The sequence below is a fragment of the Furipterus horrens genome, unplaced genomic scaffold (genome assembly GCF_987537825.1).
Source record: "Furipterus horrens unplaced genomic scaffold, mFurHor1.1.pri manual_scaffold_17, whole genome shotgun sequence".
NCBI lineage: Eukaryota > Metazoa > Chordata > Mammalia > Chiroptera > Furipteridae > Furipterus > Furipterus horrens.
Genome location: NW_028327187.1, coordinates 90,837,443 through 90,850,526, shown reverse-complemented (window position 1 = coordinate 90,850,526; position 13,084 = coordinate 90,837,443). Strand labels below are relative to the sequence as shown.

Below are 13,084 nucleotides of genomic sequence, written 5' to 3'. Positions count from 1 at the left end.
AAACATTAAAATGAAAGGACTACTGTAAGATTGGAAAAATATTATCAGCTGCCACCTGGATTCCCCCTATATAATTATATAATTTCACAGGAAAAAAAGAGAAATTTAAAATCTTCTGGAGAAGGCAGATTTTTTTTGATAAATTGTATTAGGGTAATTAGGGGCATCTAAAAAAGTTGGATCCACACCTCACACATATGACACACCAAGACATATTTAAAATGGATCCAAAATTTAAATATGTAATTTAATTTAAAAAATGAATCCACACAGTATTACAAGAAGCCATGGGAGGGTTATTTCATTATCTGGAAGTAGGAAGAGTGTATTAAATATATTTGCTATTTTAAGAGGTAAGCCACTGGTAACTCAGGTTGCCTGTGGGGAGGGGTACTAACTAGATGGCTAGACACAGATCAATGGGAATTTCCCACTATATCATCTTCTAAATTCAAAAGATACAAGAGGATTATGTTGCCTATCCAAAACACATAAAACTTGAGTGAGAAATTAAGAAGGATTTAAGAGAAAACAAAAGTACCTAAACAGGTAAAAACCAATAAACATTGTTCCTGCCAACTCCAACATCCTCAAACCGCCTTGGCTGTAACAGTTCGTGTTTGCCTGTAACTTACCAGCTCTAGTTTCATAATATGCACACAGTCCCTAAGGATGTGTGTAGGAGCTCCTAATAGTTTGGTGAAGGCTATTAATGTATTGGCTTTAAATGGCGGTCCAGCAACCTACAGGGATAAATAAACCAAGTTATTCTTCATTCTACTTGACTCTTCTGTTTTATTGATTACATTAAAATTATGCATTAAAAAACACATACTCTTGTTTCAAAGAATTTCTCCAAAACTTGAAGTTCATCAGGTTTCCACTGTCCCGCATTCTCAGGTGTTACTTTTAGCTGAAGTGTTTGGTTGGTTTTAGGACTAAGGGCTACTCTGCATTTCAGGGCATCAGTCTTAAACATGATCACCCCAGGTTCATTGGAATTTATCAGCTGTAGCTGCAAAACAAGAAGGATGCATCAAATTAGCATGTAATATGTAAGACAAAGAAAAAAATGATATGTTACCTAGGAAGCTGCTTCAAAAGGAAAACAATTCAGTTGATAACTGTTCCAAAACAAAGGTATCTAGGCACTGAGCACTAAAACTGCTACCACCACAGCAAAGATAGGCAATCAGATCAGACATTACATGTCTCTTGATGGAAAAATGTAATACCACCTATGAAATATTCTTGCAAATCAACAACCCACTTGAGCCTGAATACAGTAGTTAGATCCACAGGATTGATTCATCTTACAGATCTATAGGGGTCAAAAGAACATGTTAAATGATTCTAAATGGATGCAATCAGCAAAATCCAGACTGTGAGAAACTCTATAGGACAAATGATATGGTTTCTTTAACAAATAAATTATGTAAGGAGAAATGCAAGAGGAACCTACAGTTTGAAAGAAACTTAAAAATTGTTTGGGTTCTGATTCAAACTGTAAATTTGGACACCAGCCATATTTGATAATAAAGAAATTGTATTTATGGATGAAGTGATGTCTGGAATTTGTTGTCAAACAATCTGGGAGGAACTATATATGAAACAATATTGGTATGAGTTACTGTTGAAGATGGGCGATGAGAACAGAGAGGTTCATTATCCCATTCTACTTGTGCATATACTTAAAAATTTTCTGCAATAACAAATTTTAAAAAACTGACACTTTAGAAAAAAATAAGATCCGGATTGGAAACTTCTACTAGTTCAGGGGTTGGTAAATATTTTAGGCTATATGGTCTCTGTTGCAACCACTCAATGATGCCATTGTAGCTAGAAGCAGGTATAGACAGCATGTATTGAGTGGGTATGGCTGTGCTCCAATAAAAGTTTATTTACAAAAACAGGTGGTGGACAGGACTTGCGTCCAGGCCCCCAGTTTACTGACCTCTGCTTTAGACTATATGTTGATTATGCAGATGAGCAAAATGAGTTTTAATCAGCTGAACACTTATATGGCTTTTAAGTGGCAGAGGTGAGCCTAGAACAGATTACCATTTTAAATACTAACCTTTTCAACCTAAGTTAAAACTTTTGTTTTTTCAAATCTGAAATATAAAGGTTGCCAAATAGCGTGGTGCCATCCATGGTGTGGTTATTTTCAATATTCACTATTCTGACTACCACATATGTACTTCAACAACAATAAGTAACCAATATGTACTGAATACCAAGACATTATGCTACAAGCTTTATATGAAATATCTCAAAGTCCCACAACTGTTATGAGCTACGTAGATACTACTATCTACTATTATCAGAAAGGTGAAGAAATGACCAAGCTTGTCTTAGCACATGGCATGGCATGGCTACAAATCCAGGCAGCTGGACTCTAGAACAGGTGCTCTCAACTCTGAACTGTCTCCCCTAAGGATATCACCACAGGATAGGTTCAAAGTCCTTTTCTATCAGGGTTTTAAATCAATTCAACTGTTCGTATATTTAAAAAGCAGCTTTCATCCTTGTGATCATCATAATTTTATTTCAATGGAGACTCAGATTTGAAGTCAGCCTGCTGCTGCAAAAGCATTCTAGAGGACAAGTAGCTCCTCATATACTATTCTCTGCAAAGCCAGATCCTGGGCGCATGTGTCCTATGGTATTAAATGGACCTATTTCTAGGTCCATGTTAGTCATAGCATGGACAATTATAAAATGAAGAAATATGTTAACATTAAGAGTGGAAAAGAAAATAGCGGAGTCCAGTTGTAATGCTAGGCCTGGGTGCAAAGCATAATCTAACAAGCTGGTTAGAATGATCACTTAAATTCAGATCCCATTCTGAAGGGCAACTTAGCATTTGCCTTTGACAGTCACCACGTATCAATTAGTTCACTAAGTACCCATACCGTTTCTTGTTGAATAATTCTTTGAAGATGTCTTCTCATGATGACCGATCCAAGGAATCTCTCAAGTGGAGAACAAAGGTAACTACCTGCCAGGCCAGGCACGAGGCCTGGTGTTGGAGAGGGCAGCAGTAAAATGTTCAAGGCACTGTGAGTGAGGATGGTGGGTATGGAAGCTGCCCAGGAGCGCTGAGGTAGTTTACGGGGTGGGGGCATGTTTGTTGGCATCGTTTGGGAACCTTTTGGGAAGGAAAACATGTCATTTCATTTAAAAATGCATATTATCTGTTTCCTGATTTGTTTTTATACAAATCCTTGATATTCTACAGCAATCTGTACTATATTAGTTACTCCTTGTGGTATAACAATCATATATTAGCTTCCTTTGCAATGAGACTTTGCAGCAACCCTTTCAAAGGACCTGGATTCTGAGTTGGCTTTGTGACTTGCTGTGACTGACAAAATGCAGTGGAAGTGATGTAGCGCCAGTTGCGAGCCTACACTTTCACTCACTCTCTTGGAGCTCCCTGTCCAGCCACCAGGTGAACAAGCCCATGGTCAAGTATGAGACCATATGGAGCAGAGAGAAGCCATGCCAGCTAGGGCCACCTTAGATCAGCTAGGACCCAGCCAACCCAGAGGCTGACCACAGATACATGAGTGAGCCCAGCAGAGCCTGGGAGAAGCACTCATCTGGCCTCAGCCCGAACTGTCAACCTGCAGAATGGTGAGTGAACATATGACTGTTGTTTAAGCCACTAAAAGTCACGTAGCAAAAGCTAACTGTCATATTTGTACAATTCTTCTCTTGTGTTAATTTACATAACCTTGTCAGGTAACTTCAGGTACCTTTTAAGGTCTAGTATTGGAGCTAAGGTAGCAGTCATAAAGAGGTACTAGATCTCACCTCAGAAAACTTCTGGAAGAGACATTTCTCTTTCTTACATTTTGCCTGACTTTGACAGTTAACTACTAACATTACTGATTAACTAAGTGGATAAAAACTGAAATTATTAAGTATCCCCCTCCGATATGTAGGTCATGATCTTCAAATGTGAGGATGGAATAAAATAGGTCATTTGTTGGTTATAATAAAAACAATGTTGACCACGCTCACTTGTTCCAGCTCGAGGGGAATGAGAAGCATCTGGGACTGGAGAATGTAGTGATGGGTTGGCTGGTGACATTCCAGGCAACCGTGTTGCTGGTGAGGGGCCAGACACTTGAGGAGACCCTGGCCAGGTCGCTGCTCGCCCGCTTGGTGACACCATAGTGTATGGAGAACTGGGGTCCAGGGTTCCTATAAACAAGTAAATAAAGTGTTTTCAAAACCTGTGTTTTAATAACAGATAAGTATTTGACAGCATTTAAATGCTTACACCCTACAGGGTGATACTTCTATTTTTTAAATTTCTTCTTAACATGGCACATCTGAATATTTTGTGTAGTTTATGTACTTTTTCACATGGTATAAAAATTACATTAAAAAAGACTGAGAAAGGATAAAATATACCTTCACACGAGCTTTAAGATGTGTAATATGTACCAACTTACACCATATAACAATCAACTGTATGTTTGAAAATATTAAGCAAAAAAAAAAAAAAGAAAAAGACAAAGAAATCTCAAAGTTCCATTAAGGAAAGAAATCTTGTACATTTAACCCTGACAAATTAGGTTTTCATTCTACTCAGAAGAGGCTGAGAAGAGAAAAAAAATTCCATTTTTCTTTATTTAGTAAAGGCTACACTAAGAAATGAACCAAAGAATCAGGTTTTGAAAGCAGCGACTTTCTGAACAAGTTGGTATTTAAATGGCACCCTGCAGATACCTTTACATTCACACCCCTTTGTAACCAAATGACAAACTGAAAAAATACTGCGACCATGTATCAGAGAGTAAATGGTCCTTACTTAGAAGTCTTACAAATTAATAAGAAAGAAATCACAAGAACACAGGAAAAAAGATACAAACTGGCACACATAAAATAATAAAACACCAGAGACTAATGAACTTCACTAATAATAAAGTAACATACATTAAACAGTAAGATACTACTTTTACGTATCAAAATGACCACAATTTAAAAAATAATCATAAAACCCCATGTTGGCAATGATGTAGAAAAAGACATTCTTCTATAATACTAGAGGAAATCGGGACAGGCTTTCAGGTGAGCCCTCTATAATATGCTTCAAGAGCTTTAGAATTTCTCAAACCCTTTGGGACAGCAATTCCACTTCTAGGAACTTACCTTAAGAAAATAATCATGCGAGCAGAGATGGCACCATTTTTAGTTGTGAAAAAATGAAAACATTCTAAACATATCATAATAGGGGAGCAGTTAAATCATGGTATGCCCAGATAAGGGAATTCTATGAAGCCATTTAGTATGATGATGCAGAGTTTTTACTGTCAGAAATGTTTCCACAAGTATTAATAGTAAAGAGTAAAAAAAATTACAGCTACTACACGGCTGTAAAATCTGAGGAAGCTCATTATGTTCTGATTTGGCATATTCATGATACATTTAAGTGAAGAAAGTAAGGAACTGAATACCATGTGCAATATGCTGTCTACCATGTGTATAAAAGGGGAAATAAGTTACATGTATTTGCTTATTTATGCATAAAACATCTATGCAAGAACAATAAAAAATTAATGGCACTAACTAAATGCCTCTGGGAGGAGGAACTAGGTGGTGGTGGAACAGAAAAACTTCACTAGCTACTTCTATTTCTTATCTATTTGAACCAACCTGAAATAAAATTTTTGAGTTAAGAAGTGAAAAAAATTCAAGTCTCAAAGTAACACATGGGTAGGGTCCCAATTCTGGGGGGAGGGGGGCAGGGGATGTTGGAGGCAGAAGACAAGAACATGAGTAGAGAGCAAGCAAGAGCAAGAGGTCCGAGCAGTTCAGCAGGCAGGGGATGTGTGGCAGAAGAGCGAGCGAGAGGGAAAAGGAGAGGAAATCCAAAGCACACAAAACTGGTAGATCTCTGCATGGTGTGATTAGGAAATGTTTATTTTATTTTGCTATTTCCCCAATAAACAAGTGCTTAATTTTGCAATAAGGAAATAATTTACTTAACAAAAACTACTTTCACGGCAAACTCTTATGCTACAGCAACTTCCACGTACGGACTCACCATGTGGACTAGCAAAACTGGCCCCTGGTCCTATTGAGAGTCCATGTGAGGATGGGGGAGGAGTTGGAACAAATGACGCTGGTGATGGGGCTCTCAAAGCCCCACTGGGGGAGCTTGCGGCATGCAGATTTCCTAATAAACGAGAATAATTATAGATGATCTTGCAGGACACATATCATGTCCTGTCCAAGGACCCCAAGTTAAAGACTCTACAAACTATAAAGAAACAAGTAGTAAAGCTCCCATAAGTAGCATAAAGGAAAACTAGAATAACTTTATTGTTGAAAAAGAGAGAGATCAATTCCACGGGGCCCAAATTCTAGCTCTTATATTGGCTAATTTAAAAAAATATCCAGTGTACTTTTTATTCACTCATTCACTCGTTCAATAACTAGGCATGAATACCAATTTCATGCCAAGCATTGTGTGTGGCAGGCACTGGGGATATAGCAGATAATGAGACAGAAATTCCTGTCCTCATGGAACTTATATTCTAGTAGAATGAAAAAGACTAACAAATATATGTCAGGTAGTAATAAGTGCTATGGAGAGAAAAACCGGGAAAAGTAAGGGGGCCATATTGTGCATGGTTGAGGTGGGTGTTGTTCTTTATATAAAGCAGCCGGAGAAGACTTTGTGAGCTGAGAAGCCAAAAAAGTGAAGGAAAAGGCATGAGGCTATCCAGGGGATAAGATATTCCAGGCAAACAGAAGAGCTAGTGGAAAGGCCCCAAAGGTAGCAGCAGTTATATATAAACAGCATGGAAGAGACCAGTGTGGGTGGAACAGTGTGAGCAAGGGGGAAGTGGGGACATATGAGGTCAGAGAGGCAGGAGGTGGTCCTAATCGCACAGGCACTTGTAGGTCACTCAAAGGACTCAGGCTTTAGCCTAAATGAAATGGGAAACCATGAAGAGTTTGCAGCAGAGGAATCATGAACTAACTCCTGTTCCAGAAGGATCACTCTAGCTGGTGTGTAAAGAACAGACTATAGGGCAGGGGCAGGGAAACCAGTTAGAGGTAAGTGCAATCATCCAGGTGAGAGATGGTTAGTGACTTGGGCAAGGGCACAGGCTGAGATGGTGAAAGTGGTTAGATTCTGGATAAATTCTAAAGATAGAGCTGGCGGTATTTGGTAACTGACTGAATGTACGTGTGAAAGAAAAGTCTAACATGACTCTCTAACAGATTTGGCTCAAGTAGCAGGAAGGAAGGGAATGCCATTTACTGAGATGGGGTGCTGTGGGGGGAGCAATTTGGAGTGGGTAGGGTGCTGCTGGGTTGGTTAGGAAATTTAGTTTTGGCCATGGTGAATTTCAGATATCAACTAGATAGCTAAATGCAAATGTTGAATAGATAGCTGGAAAATGCAGGGCTTGAGTTCAGGGGAGAGGCCTAGATAAGAGACAAAAAAAAAAAAAAAAAAAACCAGGAGACATGAGCTTAAAGGTAATATTTAGCCACAGGATCAGCTTTAACTTAGAATTATGAAAGGGGAACTATGGCTACCAAAACTATGAATAAATGCAACATTAAAATACTTGCTACATTATCATAAGTTTCCTCAGTATTATCAAGTTTCAGATTCTCTACCTCTATTTAAAAGAATTTTACATTTTCATGTTCTATAATACTTAATGCAATGTCTTACATTCAATATAATATGTTGATCAATTTGAATAACTTTTAAAATTTATTTGATTAGCTTTTAAGTGTTATTTTGCATATTTAGCTGTGTGACCTGGACAAGCGACAACTTCTCCATACCTCAGTCTTCGTCTATAAAATAGGAATAACAGGACCTATGCCACAGGTTCGCTGTGGGGATTAAACGGGTAAAGTGCTTAGAATGGGGCTTGGCACAGAGTAACCATTATACGTACCTGTTCGTTAACTATCATTATTTTAAAATAGTTATTTCTCTTACCTTCTATGCAAAACCAGGCTCAACTCTATCTTAGAAAAACATTCCCCTTGGGTTCTATGCCCCTGTGTCCCCTGTTTTGCCCCTCGCTCCCTGGCTGCTCTTGCTCAGATTCCTACACTGTTGACTGCCAGTGCTCCTCAGGAGCTGAGCTCACCCACCACTTGGGCTTCAACAACCTTTTAGTGACATGATAACAATTTCCAAGTCATCATCTGTAGTCCAACCATCTCTGATGGGCAGACAGAAGATCATCTACCCAAAATATCTAACACCTGTCTTCCTTGCTAGATGATAAACTCAAGATCAGGGCTGGTATCTGGCTCATGGATGAATCCTTAGCACTGCGAAGCATCTGGCACAGAGCAAGCGCTTAAGCAACACCAATGAATTGTTCAGTTAAAATTCTGGCATCCTCAAGTAATTTTACAGCACACTTCATGGTGTTGTAAACAGAGCCATTTTGTTTGGGCAAGCAGGCTGTGCACTGCCCAACTCTGAGGGGCGGGCACCATTCACGTCTAACAGGGCTTGGCAAATTTTCTGTAAGGGGTCGGTTGTTGTGGTGGGAAAGCAGCCACAGACACTACATAAATGGGTGTAGCATTCCAATACAACTATGCACAAAAACAGAACAGGTGGTGGGCAAGACTTGGCCCACAGGCTTTAGTCGTTGACTTCTGACATAGATCACGTAATTAGTGCTTCTTGGAGTTGTGCCACGAGTCTAGCTCTGCGACAACACCTCCATTTAATTCAAACCTTTTAAAGTGCTCTGGAATCATGAACACAGATTTCAGAAGCCCCCCATAATGAATGAATGGCAAATATCTAGCCACAGATAGAAAAGGAGTTCTCTCTGAAGTCTAAGGCTACATGTGTAGCACTTCCCTGTATGTGTGTATTCTAGATTTAAAGGTGAACACGACAAGAGAATAAGTAATATCTTACCTGGGGACTGTGTGTGCATCATAGATGGAGATTGACTAACTGTGCTATGATAAGATGTAGGCGGTGAAGTAAGAGGATAAGCGCCTGATGATCCTGGCTGCTTTGGAAATGGCTGAAAAGAAAAAATTTAAATGAAAAATGGCCAACCGCATATAGTATGAGTGGAATGGCCTTCCCTAATAGATAGCTCCAATGTTAACATTTAACACACTTTATGAAAATGTGAAAAATACACATCAATAACAGGTTTGTAAAAAATCCCTGACTTTCAAATGTTGTAAAAATAGCAATGTCCTCATTCCTGACTTTGCAATACCATTGCTTATATTCTTCAAGATGTTTCTTGCTCATTTCATCTGTCATTGTTTAACTGGCAGTGTTATTTCTGGCAGTACATTAAAAAAAGCGCATCTTTCATTTGGTGGCATTTTGGAGTCAATAAAATATGGTAGTTGAACCTGACCTCTACTTACCTTTACCTTTATCTGCAGTAATGAACACCCTAGTACAGTGTAATCCTTTCTACTCTATTTTTTTAATTGAGGTATGAATCACATATAGTAAAGTGTATCAATCTTAAATGTACGGTTGGATGAATGTTTACAAATGTAACTGCCACATAGATCAAGATACTGAAGAATATTACCAGAACCCCAGAGGTCTCCCTTATATACCTTGTCTTTACCACCTCCCTAAAGGTAAGGCTATTCTGACTTCCATCACTCAGGTTTGGTTTTTGCCTGGTTTGGCACTTCATATAAATACTGAATGTACTCATTACATACATGGTGTCTGGCTTCTTTTGTTCAAGTTCATGTCAGCGAAATTCATCATGTTGTTGCATGTAGCAACAGTTTGCTTTCTCATCTCTGTAAAGTATTCCATTGTATAAATATATCCCAATTTATTCACTTAATCTACTGTTGTGGAATATTTGGGTTGTTTACAATTTTTTGAATAAATAATGTCGCTATAAACGTTCTTGTGTTTGTTGATGTATTTCTGTCACATGTATATCTAAGAGTAAAATTGTTAAATCACAGGTATGCATAATGTTCAGCTTTAGCCCTCTGGAATACTGCTAAACCCCACTGCAAGGTAATTGTACCATTTCACACACCCTTCAGTAATAAGGGTTTCAGTTGCTCCTAATAGCAAATGTTGGCAAGGATTATCAATATTTTTCTTAAAGCCACTTTTGTGGCTATGGAATATTATCTTACTGTGCTTTTAATATGTATTTCTGTGATGCCGAATGATGTTTAACACCTTTTCTATGCTTACTAGCCATTTGTACATCTTCTTTCATGATTACATGGGTGAGCACCTGACATCATTTTAAGTGCATGAGTCTAAGTTTAATGCCATTTCTGGTACCATTCAATTCCCACCACTGGAAGCCTCCTCCTCATCACCCTCTATTACTATATTTTCATACAGATTTCCCAAGCATCTTGGACTCATCAAGGATCCCCATGCTTTTTAAGAAAGAAGTCCAGATATCTGTAGAACCTGTTAAGTTAAATAAATGTGACGCCGTTTGGAATTTCAGCTACGCATTACCTGCTGCTGGGTTGGTGGCTGGAGTTGTGAAATTAGAGAATCCATCATATCTCCTCCTATGGGAGAAGGGGGATTATCATCCTCATTTACAGACCTTCTCCGAGCATCCTGATTGCTGTCAACAAACATATTCAGGAACGTCTATGGATATAAACAGGCAAAATTTAGATGATTTTACCTAACTTTAGTATGGTATTTTAATTTTTCATTATATTTTAACAGAAATAAACATACTATGTCTATCTCTGAAATATAAATTTAACGTATGATCACTATTACTAGGACAACCTGAAAGAGATATTGATAATTTTGAAGGAGAGGTATTGAGGAAAACTGTTAACCACAAAAACAAAATCAGCATCTAGGTTTAAAAAATCGTATCAACTAAGTACTGTGCAAGCAAAATATGGAATAAAGAATTACACCCTGACACGTCTTAACAATAGGTCAAAATATTTTCTTATTAATTTCTGAACCAAAAATGGGGGGAAGAAATAAAAAGTTTCATGTTGGAAAATTTCCTATTTAATGAGAGTTTTTACTTTTTAAACTAGAACTAAGCCATCTTTTCCCTTTTTATCTAATGACTTAATCTTGAAATATCAAGAATGGAACAGTCTGATTTACAAGATATCATCAAAAATTAAGCAAGGCTACCAGAGTTTGTGTCAAGCACAGATTTTCACTAAAAAAATTTTTTTCTTTAAAGATTATATTTATTCACTTTTAGAGAGAGGGGGAGAGTGGGTGAAAGAGAGGGGAGAAACAATGTGTGAGAGATACATTTATCAGTTGCCTCGTGCATGCCCCCAACTGGTGACCTGGCTCATAACCAAGGCATGTGCCCTGAATGGGAATCGAACCGGCAACCTTTCGGTTCATAGGCCCATGCTCAATCTGCTGAGCCACAGCAGCCAGGGCAGATTTTCTTTCTTATAATACTCTTCATCTCTTCAATCTTCAAAAATACAGATCGTAAGCTTACCAGAATCACCTGAAAGCTTTTAAAAGTACATGGTCTGATTTCTAATTAAAGATGATAAATTCACAACACACATTTCATCTTTTCCCAATACCCCACCTGAAACACTTATAAACATTTTTTAAGCAATAAGTCACAAAGAAAAAAAGAATGGGAAAAGAAAAAAATAGCAATAAATTCTGGAGGCAGGAGAGCAGATGGCTAAGTGGTAACTGAACTACCCAGTGTGAGGAAGTTGTATCCTAAGCAAGCAGGAGGGAAAGCCAAGAAGCAAAGCTATTTCCATCTAGATCCTCGAGACATTGGGAACTGGCACCACCAGATACCTCTGGAAATAGGAATGAAGGCAGAACAAAAAAGAAGGATTGGATGAAAGGCTCTTCCAGAGACACTAAAATGAAGAGATGTACAAATGGCCAACAAGACACACGAAAAGATGCTGAATATCATTAATTAGTAGGGTAATGCAAATCAGTACCACAATGAGATAATCACCTCACACCTATTGGATGGCTATTATCAAAAAGACAAGAAATAACAAGAGTTGGTGGGGATGTGGAGAAAAGGGAACCCTTATGCTCTGTTGATGGGAATGTAGACTGATATAGCCACTTGGGGAAATAGTATGGAGGTTCCTCAAAAAATCAAAAATAGAACTACCAAATGACGTAGCAATACCATTTCTGGGTATTTATCCAAAGAAAATAAAGACACTAATTTGAAAAGCTGTATGTACTCCTATGTTTACTGTGTCATTATTTATAAGAGCCAAGATATGGAAACAACCTAAGTGTCCACTGATAGATGACTGGACAAAGATATGGTATATATACACAATGGAATACTGTTCAGCCATAAAAAAATAAAAATAAAATCTTGCCATTTGTGATAACATGGATGGACCTTGAGGATATTATGTTACATGAAATAAGTCAGACAGAGAAAGACAAATACCATCTGATCTCACTTATATGTGGGATAATCTAAATATCTAAACAAAACTCAGACATGTAGACCAGACTGGAGATAGCCAAAGGGGTAGGGGTTAGGGGATGAGTAAAATGGGTGAAGGGGGTCAGGGGGTGCAAATGTCTAGTTATAAAATGAATTAGTCATGCAGATGTAATATCCAGCATGGTGACTACAGTCAATAATATTGTGTTGAATATTTGAAAGTTGCTAAGAGAATAGATCTTGGGAATTCTCATCACAATAAAAATTTTTTGTAACTTTGTATGGTGACAAGTGGTACGTGGACTTGTAAGCATTTAGCAGTATATACAATATCGAATCATTATGTTGTGTACCTTAAACTGTTATATGCCAATTATACCTCAACTAAAAACAAAAAAGACTGAAATCCTCCCAGAGCTCTTATCATTTCCACTGAGTTAGGTTGACCTCTGTCACCCTGGCAGAGGGTCTCTGACTTGGGGAACTCTAGAATAATTGAGAGAAAGGGTACCATAATAAAAATGAAAATTAAAGTTTACACACTGGCTAAAAATAATAGTTTTCTTCTCTTATTTAACTTGCCAAAAATTGGAAGTCAGATGCACACCATCTATGCAGAGACTTAGAAACTCTTCTCTTGGTACTCACAC

At 38.0% G+C, this 13,084-nt stretch overlaps 1 protein-coding gene across 3 annotated transcripts in view; it reads right to left on the bottom strand.

The window, feature by feature from the left end:
• The window catches only part of MED14 (mediator complex subunit 14), an 82,931-nt gene that overhangs the window by 4,830 nt on the left and 65,017 nt on the right, over positions 1-13,084 (bottom strand). For 2 of the 3 annotated variants that reach the window (XM_090263907.1, XM_090263909.1), the window contains 7 exons: positions 10,499-10,639; positions 8,936-9,047; positions 6,062-6,193; positions 4,030-4,212; positions 2,916-3,151; positions 836-1,015; positions 636-743 (listed from right to left, as the gene is read on the bottom strand). In XM_090263907.1, the coding sequence (XP_090120033.1) occupies positions 636-743; positions 836-1,015; positions 2,916-3,151; positions 4,030-4,212; positions 6,062-6,193; positions 8,936-9,047; positions 10,499-10,639 (1,092 nt within the window). The remainder of the gene's footprint in view (positions 1-635; positions 744-835; positions 1,016-2,915; positions 3,152-4,029; positions 4,213-6,061; positions 6,194-8,935; positions 9,048-10,498; positions 10,640-13,084) is intronic. The other variant, XM_090263908.1, reaches the window with a different exon arrangement.